Source organism: Oncorhynchus tshawytscha, linkage group LG02, assembly GCF_018296145.1.
Source record: "Oncorhynchus tshawytscha isolate Ot180627B linkage group LG02, Otsh_v2.0, whole genome shotgun sequence".
Taxonomy (NCBI): Eukaryota; Metazoa; Chordata; class Actinopteri; order Salmoniformes; family Salmonidae; genus Oncorhynchus; species Oncorhynchus tshawytscha.
Window position 1 is genome coordinate 46,095,081 of NC_056430.1, and position 16,500 is coordinate 46,111,580.

At 43.9% G+C, this 16,500-nt stretch overlaps 2 protein-coding genes across 13 annotated transcripts in view; one reads left to right on the forward strand and one right to left on the reverse strand.

The window, feature by feature from the left end:
- LOC112244872 (nuclear pore complex protein DDB_G0274915) overlaps window positions 1–16,500 on the reverse strand; it is a 710,200-nt gene that overhangs the window by 529,727 nt on the left and 163,973 nt on the right. The window lies entirely within an intron of this gene.
- LOC112244852 (inter-alpha-trypsin inhibitor heavy chain H3) overlaps window positions 1–16,500 on the forward strand; it is a 42,587-nt gene that overhangs the window by 10,830 nt on the left and 15,257 nt on the right. For both annotated transcript variants that reach the window (XM_024412683.2, XM_024412684.2), the window contains exons 2-12: window positions 1,090–1,253; window positions 1,404–1,508; window positions 1,784–1,946; window positions 7,720–7,830; window positions 8,102–8,230; window positions 8,314–8,430; window positions 8,597–8,765; window positions 13,336–13,446; window positions 14,409–14,590; window positions 15,757–15,936; window positions 16,164–16,285. In XM_024412683.2, the coding sequence (XP_024268451.1) occupies window positions 1,090–1,253; window positions 1,404–1,508; window positions 1,784–1,946; window positions 7,720–7,830; window positions 8,102–8,230; window positions 8,314–8,430; window positions 8,597–8,765; window positions 13,336–13,446; window positions 14,409–14,590; window positions 15,757–15,936; window positions 16,164–16,285 (1,553 nt within the window). The remainder of the gene's footprint in view (window positions 1–1,089; window positions 1,254–1,403; window positions 1,509–1,783; window positions 1,947–7,719; window positions 7,831–8,101; window positions 8,231–8,313; window positions 8,431–8,596; window positions 8,766–13,335; window positions 13,447–14,408; window positions 14,591–15,756; window positions 15,937–16,163; window positions 16,286–16,500) is intronic.

Here is a 16,500-nt window from a genome sequence, read left to right on the forward strand (position 1 = left end):
TGGGCATGCATTTCATCCGGACGTGAAAATACTGCCCCCTGTCACCAAGAAGTTTAACTGAGGCAAGTGAGGGCTGCAGTTCTTTAGATGTTGTTGTGGGTTCTTTTGTGGCCTCTTGGATGAGTCGTCGCTGCCCGATTGGGGCCACTCCTGGGAAGATTCATCACTGTTCCAAATTTTCTCCATTTGTGAATAATGGCTCTCACCGTGGTTCGCTGTGGTCCCAAAACTTTAGTAATGGCTTTGTAACCCTTTCCAGACTGATAGATGTCAATTACTTTGTTTCTCATCTGTTCCTGAATTTCTTTGGATCGCGGCATGTTGCCTTGCTTTTTGAGATCTTTGGGCCTACTTCACAAGTTCCATTTAAGTGATTTCTTGATTCAACAGGTCTGGCAGTAATCAGGCCTGGGTGTGGCTAGTGAAATTGAACTCAGCTTTCCAAAAAATGTGATTAACCACAGTAAATTCATGATTTAACAAGGGGGAACAATTACTTTGTCACATATGGCCATGAAGGTTCGGATAGCTTTTTTCCTTTAATAAATCAAATGATCACTTAAAAACTGCATTTTGTGTTTACTTGGGTTATATTTTTGTAATATAACAATTTGTTTGATGATCTGAAACATTTAAGTGTGACAAATGTGCAATAAGAAATCAGGAAGGGGGCAATTACTTTTTCACAGCACTGTAAGTCTATATATGAATTGCAACATCATCAACAACTATTGTTTCAATTCAACCCTGAATTAAATAAAAATAGACAATACAATATGCTTTGGGTTTCAAGCGCTGATTGATTTAAAATGTTATATTTAGTGATATCAAATTGTGTTTGGTTGTCAACTTAACCACATATCGACATTTGAAGGAGATGTATCTTCTGCATGGGTGGTTCCATCCGGCTTTAATTCCAGTTTGTGTATAAATTAATAATTGATATGTTGGAAATTGCGTCTCCAACTCAACCAAAACTCAAACGGTATTTAATGTGCTCTCAAAGTTTGTATTTGATTTAGTCCTATCCATTAAGGTAACATTTTTGGTATGCCCAGCGGGTTGATGGTGCTTCATTATCCTTTATAGAACAGGGACTGGGACATCTACAGCTTTCACATCAACTCCACAGTGACCAGTCGCTATGCAACCACTATCATCACCAGCCGGGTTGCCAATCGGATCGACCAGTCACAGGAAATAGAATTCCATGTCAAGATCCCCAAGAATGCTTTCATCAGTAAATTCAAAATGTAGGTCTACATGAATGTTTCACTGTCTAAGATGAGTTTACACACGTATTACACAAATATTACAAAAATGCTCACACATACAGTAACCCTACCTCCTGTCTCTCTCTCTCTATCTCTCTCTCTCTCTTCCGCCGTTCTTGTCTTTCTCAGGACCATTGAGGGGCAGACGTATGATGGGATTGTGAAACAGAAGGAGGAGGCTCAGCAGCAGTACACGCAGGCAGTGTCTCGTGGTCAAAGCGCTGGCATAGTCAGGTGTGTGTGGATGTGTGCAGGACCATGTCCAGGGGCCCTGACCTCCACCATTGACTTTGTTAGTCACTCTACACATTTTGCAATGTATGTATGGACATGGCATTAGTCATGGCAAAATGTGTAGAGTTGTAGGAAATTAGCATGAAAATTAGCATTTTCTCTCCACCCCATTACACAAAAAAATGGCAAAAAAAGGCTAGTGTGTCTGTGTATCTGTGTCTACAATATGCATTTGTTGTTATGTATTAGACGGTACCCCTTTTTGTCTCCTAAAGTTCAGTGGGGAGGACCCTTGAGGAGTTTAAGACATCTGTGACTGTGGCCGCGCTCAGTAAGGTGACCTTTGAATTGACCTATGAGGAGCTGCTGAAACGCCGACTGGGCAAGTACGAGCTGCTGATCCATGCTCGACCCATGCAACCTGTTGCTGACTTCAAGGTGAGTGAGTGAGTGAGTGAGTGAGTGAGTGAGAGAGAGAGAGAGAGAGAGAGAGTTTGAGTTTTTATAAAACCTTTATTTTTTACTCAAGTGTTAACATAAATAATGACACACTGCCTTTTCAGAAATGAAACAACAAATGTAATTCCTAAACAAAAATAAATACATAACATATACATTCAACTTATTTCATCAGCAAAAAATAATTTCCCCTCCTCTACAAAACAAAATGCTCCTTCGTAGGCCCACTTCTCTTCAAATAATAGGAGATCTTTTACAGCTGAAAAGAACTCAAAATCTACTTTTATTCTTGCTTTCACTAATCCTTTAAAAACACATCTTACATCCTGCCCATATCCCGTTTCTATCTTATGTTTCCTACTCAGAAAAATTGACATCTTAGCTTGTCTCAAAATAAAATTTAACATTTGACATTTTCTTTTCTGTTGTTTACTATATTGAAACCCCAAAATAAACACAGTGTTATTGAAAAACTCCCCTACAGCTTTAAACAAAGATTCCAACATTTCCAATAGAGGTTTTATCCTCTCACACTCCATAAAACAGTGAAAAATGGTTTCTCTTATATTACAAAAAGGATATCCATCTCTAACATCTGAGTTAATAACAGATACAAAAGCATTAACTGCAATGATGCCATGTAAAACCCTCCATTGCATATCACCAGTACCCTTTTGTAACGGTGGCTTGTACAGTGCTCTCCATGCTGGCTTTACCTTGTCATCAATGCCCAATTTTACCCTCCATGGAGTGTCTTTTCTATTTTTCAATTTATCTTTATTCAACACCTTGACACCCCCTATACAAGTCCTTCCCATTCACCTCATCCAAACCCACCTCCTCCAACCCTCTCAAATCCAGCAATAACGCCTTTCTTTCTGACTCTGGGATATTTGGTGTAATCCCTAGTTTTGGAAATGAGACGTCTTCATCTTGCACCTTCTTCTTGTGGCTACTAAGCATACCCCATTCTTCCGCTGACAGAGCCTTCCTACAGCTCCCCAGCATTTGTCCGACAATCCTTTCCGACCTCATCCCCAAATGTTCTGCCACCCGTCTTTCATCCATTAAGGCGGGCCCAGCCATGGCCATTAACTGTCTTAAGGTGATGATTTTCCCCTTCACCAGAATCTTGGAGAAATGTGGAACAGCTGCAGTTGTACAATCCAGTCTTGCCCCATACACCAGAGGTTCCTCCAACAGCCAATGCACTGACTCCGCTGAAGTTCGTCTGGACACCTTCATTATGCTCCACACTCTGAGAAGGCCTCTGTAAAACGGAGGTACTCCCTCCCTAGAAATCTGGCTACTATCAACCAGAAATAAAGCCTTCTTTAAACCTAATCCTCCAACCTGCTGTAATATAAGACCTGCCACCCCTCTCCACACCACATTTTCTGGTCCATAAAGCAACCTTTGAATAAACTGAAACCGGAAAGCAGCAGCCCTACTAGCAAGATGTACAAGACCTTGTCCCCCTCCTCTTTTGACAAATACAAAACACTTTGTGCAACCCAGTGATATTTATCCCAAAAGAAATCCACAATAATTGCCTGTATCTTAGCCAGAAGGCCAGATGGTGGTTCTAAAACTGACAACCGATGCCACAGTGCAGAGGCAATCACATTGTTAACTATAATAGTGCGCCCCCTATATGACATACGAGATAATAACCAACGCCATCTCCTCATCCTCCCTTCCACCATTTCAACCACCCCACTCCAATTTTTTCCATAGTCCCCTTATCTCCTAGGTACACTCCAAGATACTTAAAACCTCCCTTACACCATTCTAGCCCCCTGGCAAAGCCATGATCCCTCCAGACCATTCTCCAATCTGTAAAGCACAACTCTTTTCCCAATTTACCTTTGCAGAGGATATTCCCTAAAACGATCAACCATTAGACTCAAGCTATCCACCTCCGCTTGATTTTTCACTAGCACAACTACATCATCAGCATAGGCTGAGAGACGAATAGGAGGAATATCCTCTGAAAGGCACACCCCTGCAATGCGACTTCTAATGCTATTTAGTAGTGGCTCTATAGCAATGGCATATAACATCCCTGACATAGAACATCCCTGCCTAATACCTCTACACACTTTAAAAGGAGCACTCAAACCACCGTTAACTTTCAATACACTTTCAATGTCACCATATATCACCTTTATCATGGCAATAAAACCAGAGCTGAACCCAAACGCCTCAAACGTGTGCCATAAATATTGATGTTCAACTCGGTCAAATGCCTTTTCCTGATCAATTGAAATTAGACCAGCATCCAACCCAATAGCCCTAGAGACGTCCAAAAAATCACGAATCAGAGAAATGTTATCCCCTATCTGCCTGCCAGGAACACAGTAGGACTGATCCGTATGTATGATTTGCCCCATCACCTCCCTCAGCCTGTTGGACAAAGCCTTTGACAATATCTTATAATCAGTGCACAATAAAGCCACCGGCCTCCAGTTCTTCACCTCCCTCGGGTCACCCTTTTTGGGCAGTAGGGTGAGGACAGCCCTTCTGCAGCTTATTGGTACTAACCCTCTGGTTAAACTATCATTAGCTACTTCTAACCAATCCTCTCCCAACATAGCCCAAAAAGACTTAAAAAAGTCAACGGGAAGCCCATCAATGCCTGGAGCCCTTCCATTTTCCATGCCTTTTAATGCAGTGTATAAATCCTGCAAAGACAATGGTTGCTCAAGCTCAACCTGAGCTTCTGCAGCCACCTTTGGGAGCCCATCAAAGAACTGCTGTGTCACTGTTTTGTCCTCTTTGTACTCACACTTGTAGAGCTCAGCATAGAACTCTACTGCCCTCTTTCTAATTTCACTAGGGCTAGTGAGCTCTTGTCCAACAGCTGATTTGAGACAATGAATAATTTTTCTTTGTCCATTCTTTTCTCTAAACCAAAGAAAAATTTGGATGAGGCATCCATTTCAGATATTCCCTGAAACGTACTTCTCACCAGTGCCCCCTGTGCTCTGATACCCAGCAGGTCTGCCAATGCAGCTTTTCTCCTCTTGAGGGCCTGAGTATGGCCTCGATCTCCTGTGGTCTCAACCAACGTCATGAGTTCCACTATTTCAATCTCTAGGGCTTTCATTGATCTGGTGATATCCTTGGTGACATTCCTCGTGTATTGATTACAAAATTGTTGAATCTGGATTTTCCCTATATCCCACCATTGTTGAAGGGATACAAAACTGGCCTTTTGAGACCTCCACCTCTCCCAAAAAAACTGAAACAGTTCCTGAAGTGAGCATCACTCAATAAAGTTATATTAAAATGCCAGTATGTGCTTTTGGGTTTTACATCGTTAATGAACACCACCTCTGTTATTAAACAATGATCAGAAAATCCCACTGGAGTTATCACACTTGATTTACAGACCTGAGATTGATGCCCAAAAACATAAAACCTATCTAACCTGGCCATAGAGATGATGTTCTCTCTCACATGCGCCCAGGTGTACTGCCTTGTTCATCCATGTTGACTCCGCCAAATATCACACAATTCATTTGTTACAATAAGGCGTTTTAAAACGTCCTTGAGGCTATATGAGGTTCTTGGTGATTTCTATCTAAATCGCTAACTGTGCAGTTAAAATCCCCAGCAATAAACAAATAATCTTCTTTGTTACATTTCTCAATGGTATTTGATAATGTCTCTAAAAAACATACCCTCTCAACTGTCACCACTGGGGCATATACATTTATCAGACACATAGTGATGTTTTCATACCTTGCTCTAACTTTTAATAACCTCCCCTCAACTACCTCTTCAACCTCATATGACAAAGGCAAAAACCCTTTTGAGAACAAGATAACCACACCCCCACTTTTTGAGTTTTTATGACTACACACCACTGTCCCCCCCACTCCTGTTGCCACATAACTTCATTTTCCAAATTACTATGCGTTTCTTCTAGAAAAATTATGTCACTTCCCTTTCCCCTAATTAACTCATACACCATGGCTCTTTTTTTAACATCTCTTGCCCCATTTACGTTTAAAGAAGAGATCTTAAAACTGCTCATGGATTTAAAAAATACAGAGGAAGATACAGCCACCACATCTCTTTACAGAGTTAAAACTGCAACTGAACTCTTTCATTTTCTTTAGAATTTACATCACTTATCACTCTCGTGACCACTTTCTTGAGTCTAGCAATTTCAGGGCTTTTCAAACTTCCCCCTGTAATTTTTGACATCAGAAACTTTGCTGATTCAATAAACAATTCACGTTCAGGGAAAAAATCAGTTACATTGTAATCCTGCATATATTTCTTCCCTTTTGTCAACTTCAGAAATTGACGTATCCTCTCGATCCCATACCTCCCTTCCACCCCATTTATCTCACTATATTGTTGTGACGCGTCAGATGACTCTCGCTATCCTCCCCAGAAGAATACTCCACCATCTCTACAACTTGTTCATCTTCAACTGATTTATCACTCTCTACCTTTCTCTTAAAATTAGACCCTTCACCACCCCTTAAATTCTTCCTTTTACTCCTCTGTATTTTGAAAACATCCGCTTCCTTTTCCGTTATTTCAATCTCCTCTTGACTTCCAATTTCATTTTCCAGCACCACCTCAGCGACAGCAGTCGCAATCTCACCTACTGTTTCCCTCCCTCTTTGTTCTGATCTACCACAATTGCCCCCGTATTCACACTGCCTTCCTCTCCTACTTTTCCAACCACATCTGCCCACCTTCTCTCTTCCCCTGCACCCGTAGTATTTTCATCCCTTCGCGGTGTTGCGTTAGTTGCACCCGCACTAAAGCTACTACCAGGCTCAGCGCGCTCATTCTCGGGACAACTACGCACCAAATGCCCCTCTCTTCCACATCCAGAACATTTCATTGATTCAGTAGATGCATAGAAGACATAATCAAATCCATCAATCTTAAAACTAAACGCTAAATTCAGTTCATCTCCTTCCTTTTTTAAAATCATATGCACTTGTCTCCTATGAGACACGACATGTTTCAACAACGGAGATTTGCATCCAAAAAGAACCTTCTTTATTGTAGATACGATTTGACCATGGCGAGATAACTCTCGCTCTAACACTTCATCTCTAACAAATGGTGGCACGTTAGAAAGCATAACTTTCTTCGCCGGAATAATAAGCGGAAATACCGGCGTCTGTGTCTCCCGCAACACAACACCTCTCTCAACTATCTTATTCACCTTTTCAATTGAATCTAAGAATATCACTACAGCGCTATTCATCCTTGAGGCTGATTTGATGCTATCATACCCAATGATAGCACCCACAGCCAAGCTACATTCTTCCACTGAACACCCGGCCGCAGCAGGAATCTTTCCTCCATGCCTCCGACTAAGTTTTTCAAACTCTTCATTTCCGCGAGTGGCCATAGCAACCAGCCCCACCCGCTGGTTGTGCCCTCGCGAAAAACCAACCTCAAAGATCCCACCACCCCTATACGTGCTTAGTGATAGTTTAAACAAGATACCCTTAAAACAACTAAACTAATCAATAAATATATATATATATATATACATACCAAAACCCGATAGAGTGAAAAGAAATTCCATTCGCTCTCACAATCACTCCTGCTTGACGACTCACTCCCAGCATGCACTCCCAGCATGCACTCCGACGAGAGAGAGAGAGAGAGAGAGAGAGAGAGAGAGAAAGAATTGATTGATGAGTCATTTGATATTGGGGTTGATGTTGTATTTTCTTGCTCCTTTTTTCTGTCTCTTCCTTATGGCCAGATTGATGTGTACATCAATGAGCGACCAGGCATTAACTTCCTGGACATAACAGGAGGGCTGAGCACCGAAGCACTGGCAAATGCCATCACCAAAACCCATGCTTCTAGTGAGGTAATGTCCAAAACAGGGTAATGTAGAGCTAACCAATAGAAAAGTCCAGACCCCAATACATTACATGGTAAAGAAAATCTGTCTATGAGCTCTTGAGCAAGGCACTTAACCCTAAAGTGCTCCGATACGTTGTTCTGGATAAATAAATTAGTACATTTTCACACCTCTGGACATGTTAATGCTAATACGAATTAGCTCATTATAACAGGGTAGGGTAAAGCAGGGTGTGTTTTTAAAAAGCAGAACCTGTAAACTACCAACCCCTCCCCAGGCCTGGGTACATTTCTACCCCAGCAAGGAGCAGCAGAGCCAGTGTGAAAGCTGTGGAGAGCAGGGCCTGAATGGAGACCTGGTCATCGCCTATGACGTCCACAGGAAAACATCCATGGGAGATCTCAATGTACACTTCTTCCATCCTCTTTCTGGCATTACTCCTTCATCTCTACCCCATCCTTTAATCACTGTCTCTCATTCCCTATTCAGGAGGCAAAGGGGTATTTTGTCCATCACTTTGCCCCCAGTAACCTACCACGCATTCCAAAGAATGTGGTCTTCATCATCGATCGGAGTGGCTCCATGCATGGCAGGAAAATGGAGCAGGTTTGTGTGTCTGTGTGTTGCCTGTTGTAATGCAGCTTAAGGCCTAGCGATTAAGCAATGTACACATACACCACATATTTATATTCAATGAAGGGGACAATGCACATTGATTGAGTGGTTAATTGGTTGCATTTGATTGTATTTTGATTGCACTGTGATCTGTCAGACCCGTGAGGCCTTGTTGAAGATCCTGGGAGACCTGGCGGAGGACGACCACTTTGGCCTGATCACGTTCGACAGCTCAGTGTCTACCTGGAGGAAGGAGCTGCTGCCGGCCAACCAGGACAACCTGGAGGCTGCCAAGAGCTTCGCACGACACATCCATGAAAGAGGAGGTACAATTATTACTTACAGACAAGGCCTCAACCACAAGCAGCTGCAGCAAAAGTGCGGCAGGACCCAGTCAAAGGCAGAGAAGAAATGACCGGTGCGGGTAGACTGTATGCAGATGTTCCTCTACCGGAAGGCGGAGGTTCATCTTATATGGCGAAATCCACGTCAGATCTCGGCCCTGGGATGGAGTTGGTAGAATTGCCTGATGGCATGTGGGTCATGAAGCAGATGACACCACAGATTGTCATCACCTACAAAGCAACCAATGTGTTACCTGACTCTGTGTAGACGTCACATGTAAAGGAGACAATGCGTTATGTAACTTTGCTTAAGGGAGAGGATGTCTTGTGTGGCTGTAGTCAAAGGAGGCATGGGCTTGGATATGAAGGGGTATAATTACCAATGTAAACGATAGGGAAAGAGCGGAGAGGAGATTCTGGGGAAGACGGATCAGGAGCTGATTGATGTATTAGAAGTTAAACGACTTTTGGTGTAAGGTCAGAACAGAACTTAGAAGCTTTTGCATTATAATTGCCATATAAAAAAACTATGAAATCCATCATTTGTGAAACTGTGGAACCAAAAGAGAAGTGTTACTGGTTTACATTAACTGATTAAATTGCTAATTGAATAAAATGCTGAAGAAGAAGAGTAGCGTTGTAACAACTACAGGCTCAGGGGGTTCACCTTAGATGTCCCCAGACCATATCGTGGGCTCGAACAGGAAACCACAGGGGGTAACTGTGTAAAAGACACAAAAGGAGCACTGGGTATCTATAGTTTGTCGTTACTCAGACGAAGTGAGTAAGGACAAACTTTCATCTCATAAATGATTTCAAGAAATTAGTCTTAGCTGAAACCCTATACCCGGGACAGCGAGTGTGACTCACCCCGGAGGGTAAACTAGAAAGAATCAAATCAAATCAAATTTTATTTGTCACATACACATGGTTAGCAGATGTTAATGCGAGTGTAGCGAAATGCTTGTGCTTCTGGTTCCGACAATGCAGTAATAACCAACAAGTAATCTAACTAACAATTCCAAAACTACTGTCTTATACACAGTGTAAGGGGATAAAGAATATGTACATAAAGATATATGAATGAGTGATGGTACAGAGCAGCATAGGCAAGATACAGTAGATGGTATCGAGTACAGTATATACATATGAGATGAGTATGTAAACAAAGTGGCATAGTTAAAGTGGCTAGTGATACATGTATTACATAAGGATGCAGTAGATGATATAGAGTACGGTATATACGTATGCATATGAGATGAATAATGTAGGGTATGTAACATTATATAAGGTAGCATTGTTTAAAGTGGCTAGTGATATATTTTACATCATTTTACATCATTAAAGTGGCTGGAGTTGAGTCAGTGTCAGTGTCAGTGTGTTGGCAGCAGCCACTCAATGTTAGTGGTGGCTGTTTAACAGTCTGATGGCCTTGAGATAGAAGCTGTTTTTCAGTCTCTCGGTCCCAGCTTTGATGCACCTGTACTGACCTCGCCTTCTGGATGATAGCGGGGTGAACAGGCCGTGGCTCGGGTGGTTGTTGTCCTTGATGATCTTTATGGCCTTCCTGTAACATCGGGTGGTGTAGGTGTCCTGGAGGGCAGGTAGTTTGCCCCCGGTGATGCGTTGTGCAGACCTCACTACCCTCTGGAGAGCCTTACGGTTGTGGGCGGAGCAGTTGCCGTACCAGGCGGTGATACAGCCCACCAGGATGCTCTCGATTGTGCATCTGTAGAAGTTTGTGAGTGCTTTTGGTGACAAGCCGAATTTCTTCAGCCTCCTGAGGTTGAAGAGGCGCTGCTGCGCCTTCTTCACGATGCTGTCAGTGTGAGTGGACCAATTCAGTTTGTCTGTGATGTGTATGCCGAGGAACTTAAAACTTGCTACCCTCTCCACTACTGTTCCATCGATGTGGATAGGGGGGTGTTCCCTCTGCTGTTTCCTGAAGTCCACAATCATCTCCTTAGTTTTGTTGGCATTGAGTGTAAGGTTATTTTCCTGACACCACACTCCGAGGGCCCTCACCTGACCTCACCTCACCCTGTAGGCCGTCTCGTCGTTGTTGGTGATCAAGCCTACCACTGTTGTGTCGTCCGCAAACTTGATGATTGAGTTGGAGGCGTGCGTGGCCACGCAGTCGTGGGTGAACAGGGAGTACAGGAGAGGGCTCAGAACGCACCCTTGTGGGGCCCCAGTGTTGAGGATCAGCGGGGTGGAGATGTTGTTGCCTACCCTCACCACCTGGGGGCGGCCGGTCAGGAAGTCCAGTACCCAGTTGCACAGGGCGGGGTCGAGACCCAGGGTCTCGAGCTTGATGACGAGCTTGGAGGGTACTATGGTGTTGAATGCCAAGCTGTAGTCGATGAACAGCATTCTCACATAGGTATTCCTCTTGTCCAGATGGGTTAGGGCAGTGTGCAGTGTGGTTGAGATTGCATCGTCTGTGGACCTATTTGGGCGGTAAGCAAATTGGAGTGGGTCTAGGGTGTCAGGTAGGGTGGAGGTGATATGGGCCTTGACTAGTCTCTCAAAGCACTTCATGATGACGGAAGTGAGGGCTACGGGGCGGTAGTCGTTTAGCTCAGTTACCTTAGCTTTCTTGGGAACAGGAACAATGGTGGCCCTCTTGAAGCATGTGGGAACAGCAGTCTGGTATAGGGATTGATTGAATATGTCCGTAAACACACCGGCCAGCTGGTCTGCGCATGCTCTGAGGGCGCGGCTGGGGATGCCTTCTGGGCCTGCAGCCTTGCGAGGGTTAACACGTTTAAATGTCTTACTCACCTCGGCTGCAGTGAAGGAGAGTCCGCATGTTTCCGTTGCAGGCCGTGTCAGTGGCACTGTATTGTCCTCAAAGCGGGCAAAAAGTTATTTAGTCTGCCTGGGAGCAAGACATCCTGGTCCGTGACTGGGCTGGTTTTCTTCTTGTAGTCCGTGATTGACTGTAGACCCTGCCACATGCCTCTTGTGTCTGAGCCGTTGAATTGAGATTCTACTTTGTCTCTGTACTGACGCTTAGCTTGTTTGATAGCCTTGCGGAGGGAGTAGCTGCACTGTTTGTATTCGGTCATGTTACCAGTCACCTTGCCCTGATTAAAAGCAGTGGTTCGAGCTTTCAGTTTCACGCGAATGCTGCCATCAATCCACAGTTTCTGGTCAGGGAATGTTTTAATCGTTGCTATGGGAACGACATCTTCAACGCACGTTCTAATGAACTCGCACACCGAATCAGCGTATTCGTCAATGTTGTTATCTGACGCAATACGAAACATATCCCATTCCACGTGATGGAAGCAGTCTTGGAGTGTGGAGTCAGCTTGGTCGGACCAGCGTTGGACAGACCTCAGCGTGGGAGCTTTTTTTTTAGTTTCTGTCTGTAGGCAGGGATCAACAAAATGGAGTCGTGGTCAGCTTTTCCGAAAGAGAAGACCAGCCGCTAGCAGGAATGTCTGAGACTATGCCGCGCTTATAAAAATTGTTTAGCCCTGTGGTTGCGTGAAAGGCGGGATGACACGTAGTTAGCCGGACCATGGCGCAGAGCGGACTATAAGTAAATATAGGATTTCTCCCGAGTGGCGCAGCGGTCTAAGGCACTGCACCTCAGTGCTTGAGGCGTCACTTCAGACACCCTGGTTTGATTCCAGGCTGTTTCACAACCGGCCGTGATTGGGTATCCCACAGGGCGGCGCACAATTGACCCAGAGTCGTCCGGGTTTGGCCGGTGTAGGCCGTCATTGTAAAGAAGAATTTGTTCTTAACTGACTTGCCAAGTTAAATAAAGGTTGGTGTTGTACACAAAAATAGCCCCAGCTCGCGCGTAATATACTGTGACACAAACTACCCTTGAAGTGTTAACAGTAGGAAGGGCTGGGCTAACCTCCGGCAGGCAGAGATAGACCAAGAGGGGTGACCGGGGTTAATAAAGTGGAGCCTAGAGCTTCTCTGCTAACTCAGCCTAGGATGGGAAGAGGGAGTCCCGCTCACTGGGAAAGAGGCTCATACCACGGAATAATCCAGGCCTACAGCGTAGTGGTAGTTGACCCACTCTGTGTGGTCAAGAGAAGATCCACAGGCAAAGACTACCGGTGCGTTTGTGACCCTAGTATGACCCGTAGTAGGCACCACATTACCTACTTACTTATTTTCAAAGATTTACATAGCTGACAGCACAGTTACGATATAACAGAATGTTGTAGCACTTAAAGGGATAGTGAGATTTTGGCAAGGTGAACTCATGAATCAGATGAACTCATGGATACCATTTTTCTGTCTCTGCGTCCAGTATGAAGGATGTTGAAGGTAGTTTCGCAAGTCAATTCTAACTAGCGCAATGACTGGAGGTAAACTGGAACAGCTAGCATGCATGAGTCATTAAAATGGTATCCATGAGTTTATCTGACTGGTTAAGTAGATAAAGAGCTTAAATGACAAAGGCTCTCACCAACCCTTTAAATGGCACACAGGGTAAAATAATGGTAGATATGAACAACAGCCTAGTTGGTGACAATAGCAGCTAATCCATAATGTGTTTTCCTCTCTCTTCTCTTCTTAGCCACCGACATCAATGCTGCTGTGTTGGAGGGCACAGCCATGCTGAACCGACACCCACAAGAGGGCTCAGCCTCCCTTCTTATACTGCTCACTGATGGAGACCCAACCACAGGTACACACACACACAGTTTTGTATTGCTATCCTTGTGGGGACCAAATAATTGATTCCCATCCTAACCCTCCTTAACCCTTAACCTAACCATAACTTTAACCCTAAGCCTAACCTTGGGCGTCCCGAGTGTCACAGCGGTCTATGGCACTGCATCATAGTTTGATCCCGGGCTGTGTCGCAGCAGTGACCAGGTGACCCATGAGGCGGCTCACAATTGGCCCAGTGTCATCAGAGTTAGGGGAGGGTTTGGCCAGCTGGGATGTCCTTGTCCCATTGCGCTCTAGCGACTCCTGTGGCTGGCCGGGGAACATGCACAATGACACGGTCACCAGTTGGACGATGTTTCCTCTGACACATTGGTGTGGCTGGCTTCCGGGATAAGTGAGCAGTGTGCGGCTTGGCAGGGTTGTGTTTCGGAGGACGCATGACTCTCGACCTTTGCCTCTCCCGAGTCCGTACGGGAGTTGTAGCGATGGGACAAGACTGCAACTACATATTGGATATCATGACATTTGGGAGAAAAAGGGAGGTAAAATGTTTTATCAAAACAAAAAACCTTAACCCCAAACCCTTAACCCTAACCCAAATTCTAAACCTAACCCCAATTGTAACCATTAACCTAACCCATAAGTCTAAAATAGCATTTCTCCTTGTGGGGACTGGTAAAATGTATTTGTTTTACTATCCATGTGAGGACTTCTGGTACCCACAAGGATAATTAAGCAAAAAACACACGCACGCACGCACGCACGCACTCACTCACTCACGCTCACTCACTCACTCACTCACTCACTCACTCACTCACTCACTCACTCACTCACACACACACACACACACACACACACACACACACACACACACACACACACACACACACACACACACACACACACACACACACACACACACACACACACACACACACACACACACACAATGAAAGCCAATCTCACTTTCCTCAGGTGAGACCAACCTGGAAAAGATTCATGAGAACATAAAGGAGGCTATTGGTAAGAAATTCCCTCTTTACTGTCTCGGCTTTGGAATGGATGTCAACTTTGACTTCCTGGAGAAGATGGCGCTGGAGAACGGAGGTGTGGGACGCAGAATATATACAGACTCTGATGCTGCTCTGCAGTTGCAGGTAAGGTAACACACAGTGTGTGGCACTGCAATGGACTGTAATTCTTTCTTACAAATCTCAACATAAATAATTTGAGCCTGTAACAAAAACTATTTAAAAAAATTCCCAACTGAGCTTCGTTAGCTGGAATACAAAAGTGCTGAACCAACCTTTAAGGCTTTATTTTAACAAACCTAGGTAGTGCTATAAGTTCGGAGGCGTGTCAGAAATATTTTTGCTATTTTCACAACTGGAATTATGAGCCCAGTAGCTGGCGGTGGCACGAAAAGGCTGGGTTTTTATGAATAAACAAGTTGAAGGTGTGTAGAGGCTTGATCCCTCACTGGCCAATCAGAACATGCCCCATGGCTAAATACTGTATGTGGTTGCTTCAAGTTTCGTATTTGCGGTCTTTTATGTATTGTAATGAACTCTAACTAGACTGTTAGTCCGTTATAGGCAAGTTTGTTAAATAGCCTACGGAAACAACATTTTCAAAAATGTAGACCTATCGCATATTTGCTAAATATATTGAACTTGTTTTTGAACAGTAATTACATGAGTTCAATATGGAAATATATTGTTAACATTCACACTGATAATGGCTTAGTGTAAAATGCACCACGTCTGAGCCATGGACAAACGTTGTCAATGAGAAAGATTCAATTCATTATTGATAAGAGCTAAAAAGACAGAGTGAATCATTCGAATCAAATTCGAATAAAACGAAACAACAACTGTTTTTTAAATATGCTATGTCTAAACACAGTTACAGGTAGGGCTGTTATGGTGACTGTATTACCGCCACACCGGGGGTCAGGAGTCATGGCACCATCCAGTGTAATTAATAACTTCACCATATAATGTCAGATATTTTTACCCATGCCTTTATTACCATGCAACGTATGTGACTTTGATGTTTACTCCTGGTCTTATTTAGGCCATAACAAAGGGATTGAATACTAGTGCGACAGTTTTTACATGACAAAATTGCTAACTAATGTTTACCACTTTCACCTCCTTACCACCAGTTGAAAATAGAGCCCTTAATGAAGTGTAATAAAATCCTATCTCATCTAAGCAGGCTTAAACGGTTGTTTTCCGTTTATCTGACTGTAGTTGACTTGAGAGGGAACAAGGAGGAGCAGGGGGTGGGACTAATGGCTACTGTACTGTACGATTGACAGGGCTTTTATGAAGAGGTGGCTACACCCCTATTGACGGACGTGCAGATGGTATATCTGGGTGGGGCTAACCTGACCCAAACCAACTTCAGCCAGTATTACAACGGCTCTGAGATCGTGGTGGCTGGCCAGATCCCCGACAACAACATAGAGATGTTTACCGCAGAAGTCATAGCCATATCGGTGAGGTCACCTCTGCTCTACCCCCCTTTACAAGTCCATAGGTCAGATCACTCCATACTGTCCTGTTCTTTGTTTAGTATGTTCTTTAGTTTTTTTTTAAATATACAAAATGTTGATTAAAAAAATTGCTCCGTATCAGTACTTTAGAAACATCTCAGTCAAACGTCAATATATACAATAAAGTCAATGTTTAGTATTGTGATGTGAGGATGTCTTGATTATTTCAGAAAAGCAATAGGGTGATGTACTCTGACACATTACCAACGAAGGAGCCCATTGAAGCCAGGTCTGACAGCCACATCCAGAGGCTGTGGGCCTACCTCACTGTAAAGCAGCTCCTGGACAAAGAGTGAGTTTGCTTTGCATGACATTGTCTGTGTTTGGGTATGTTTGCACCTGTGTCTATGAAGAGGGGTATCCTACAAAGCAAGCCAGATTTACTCAACTCAACCAGCTTCAGTTAGCTTCACACACCAGCTCAGGCTTCATTTGTACTACAATGGTGGATATTGTTCATCCGCCTGCTGCTAACTCTAGCAGGTTTGTAACTGCACGAGCATATAT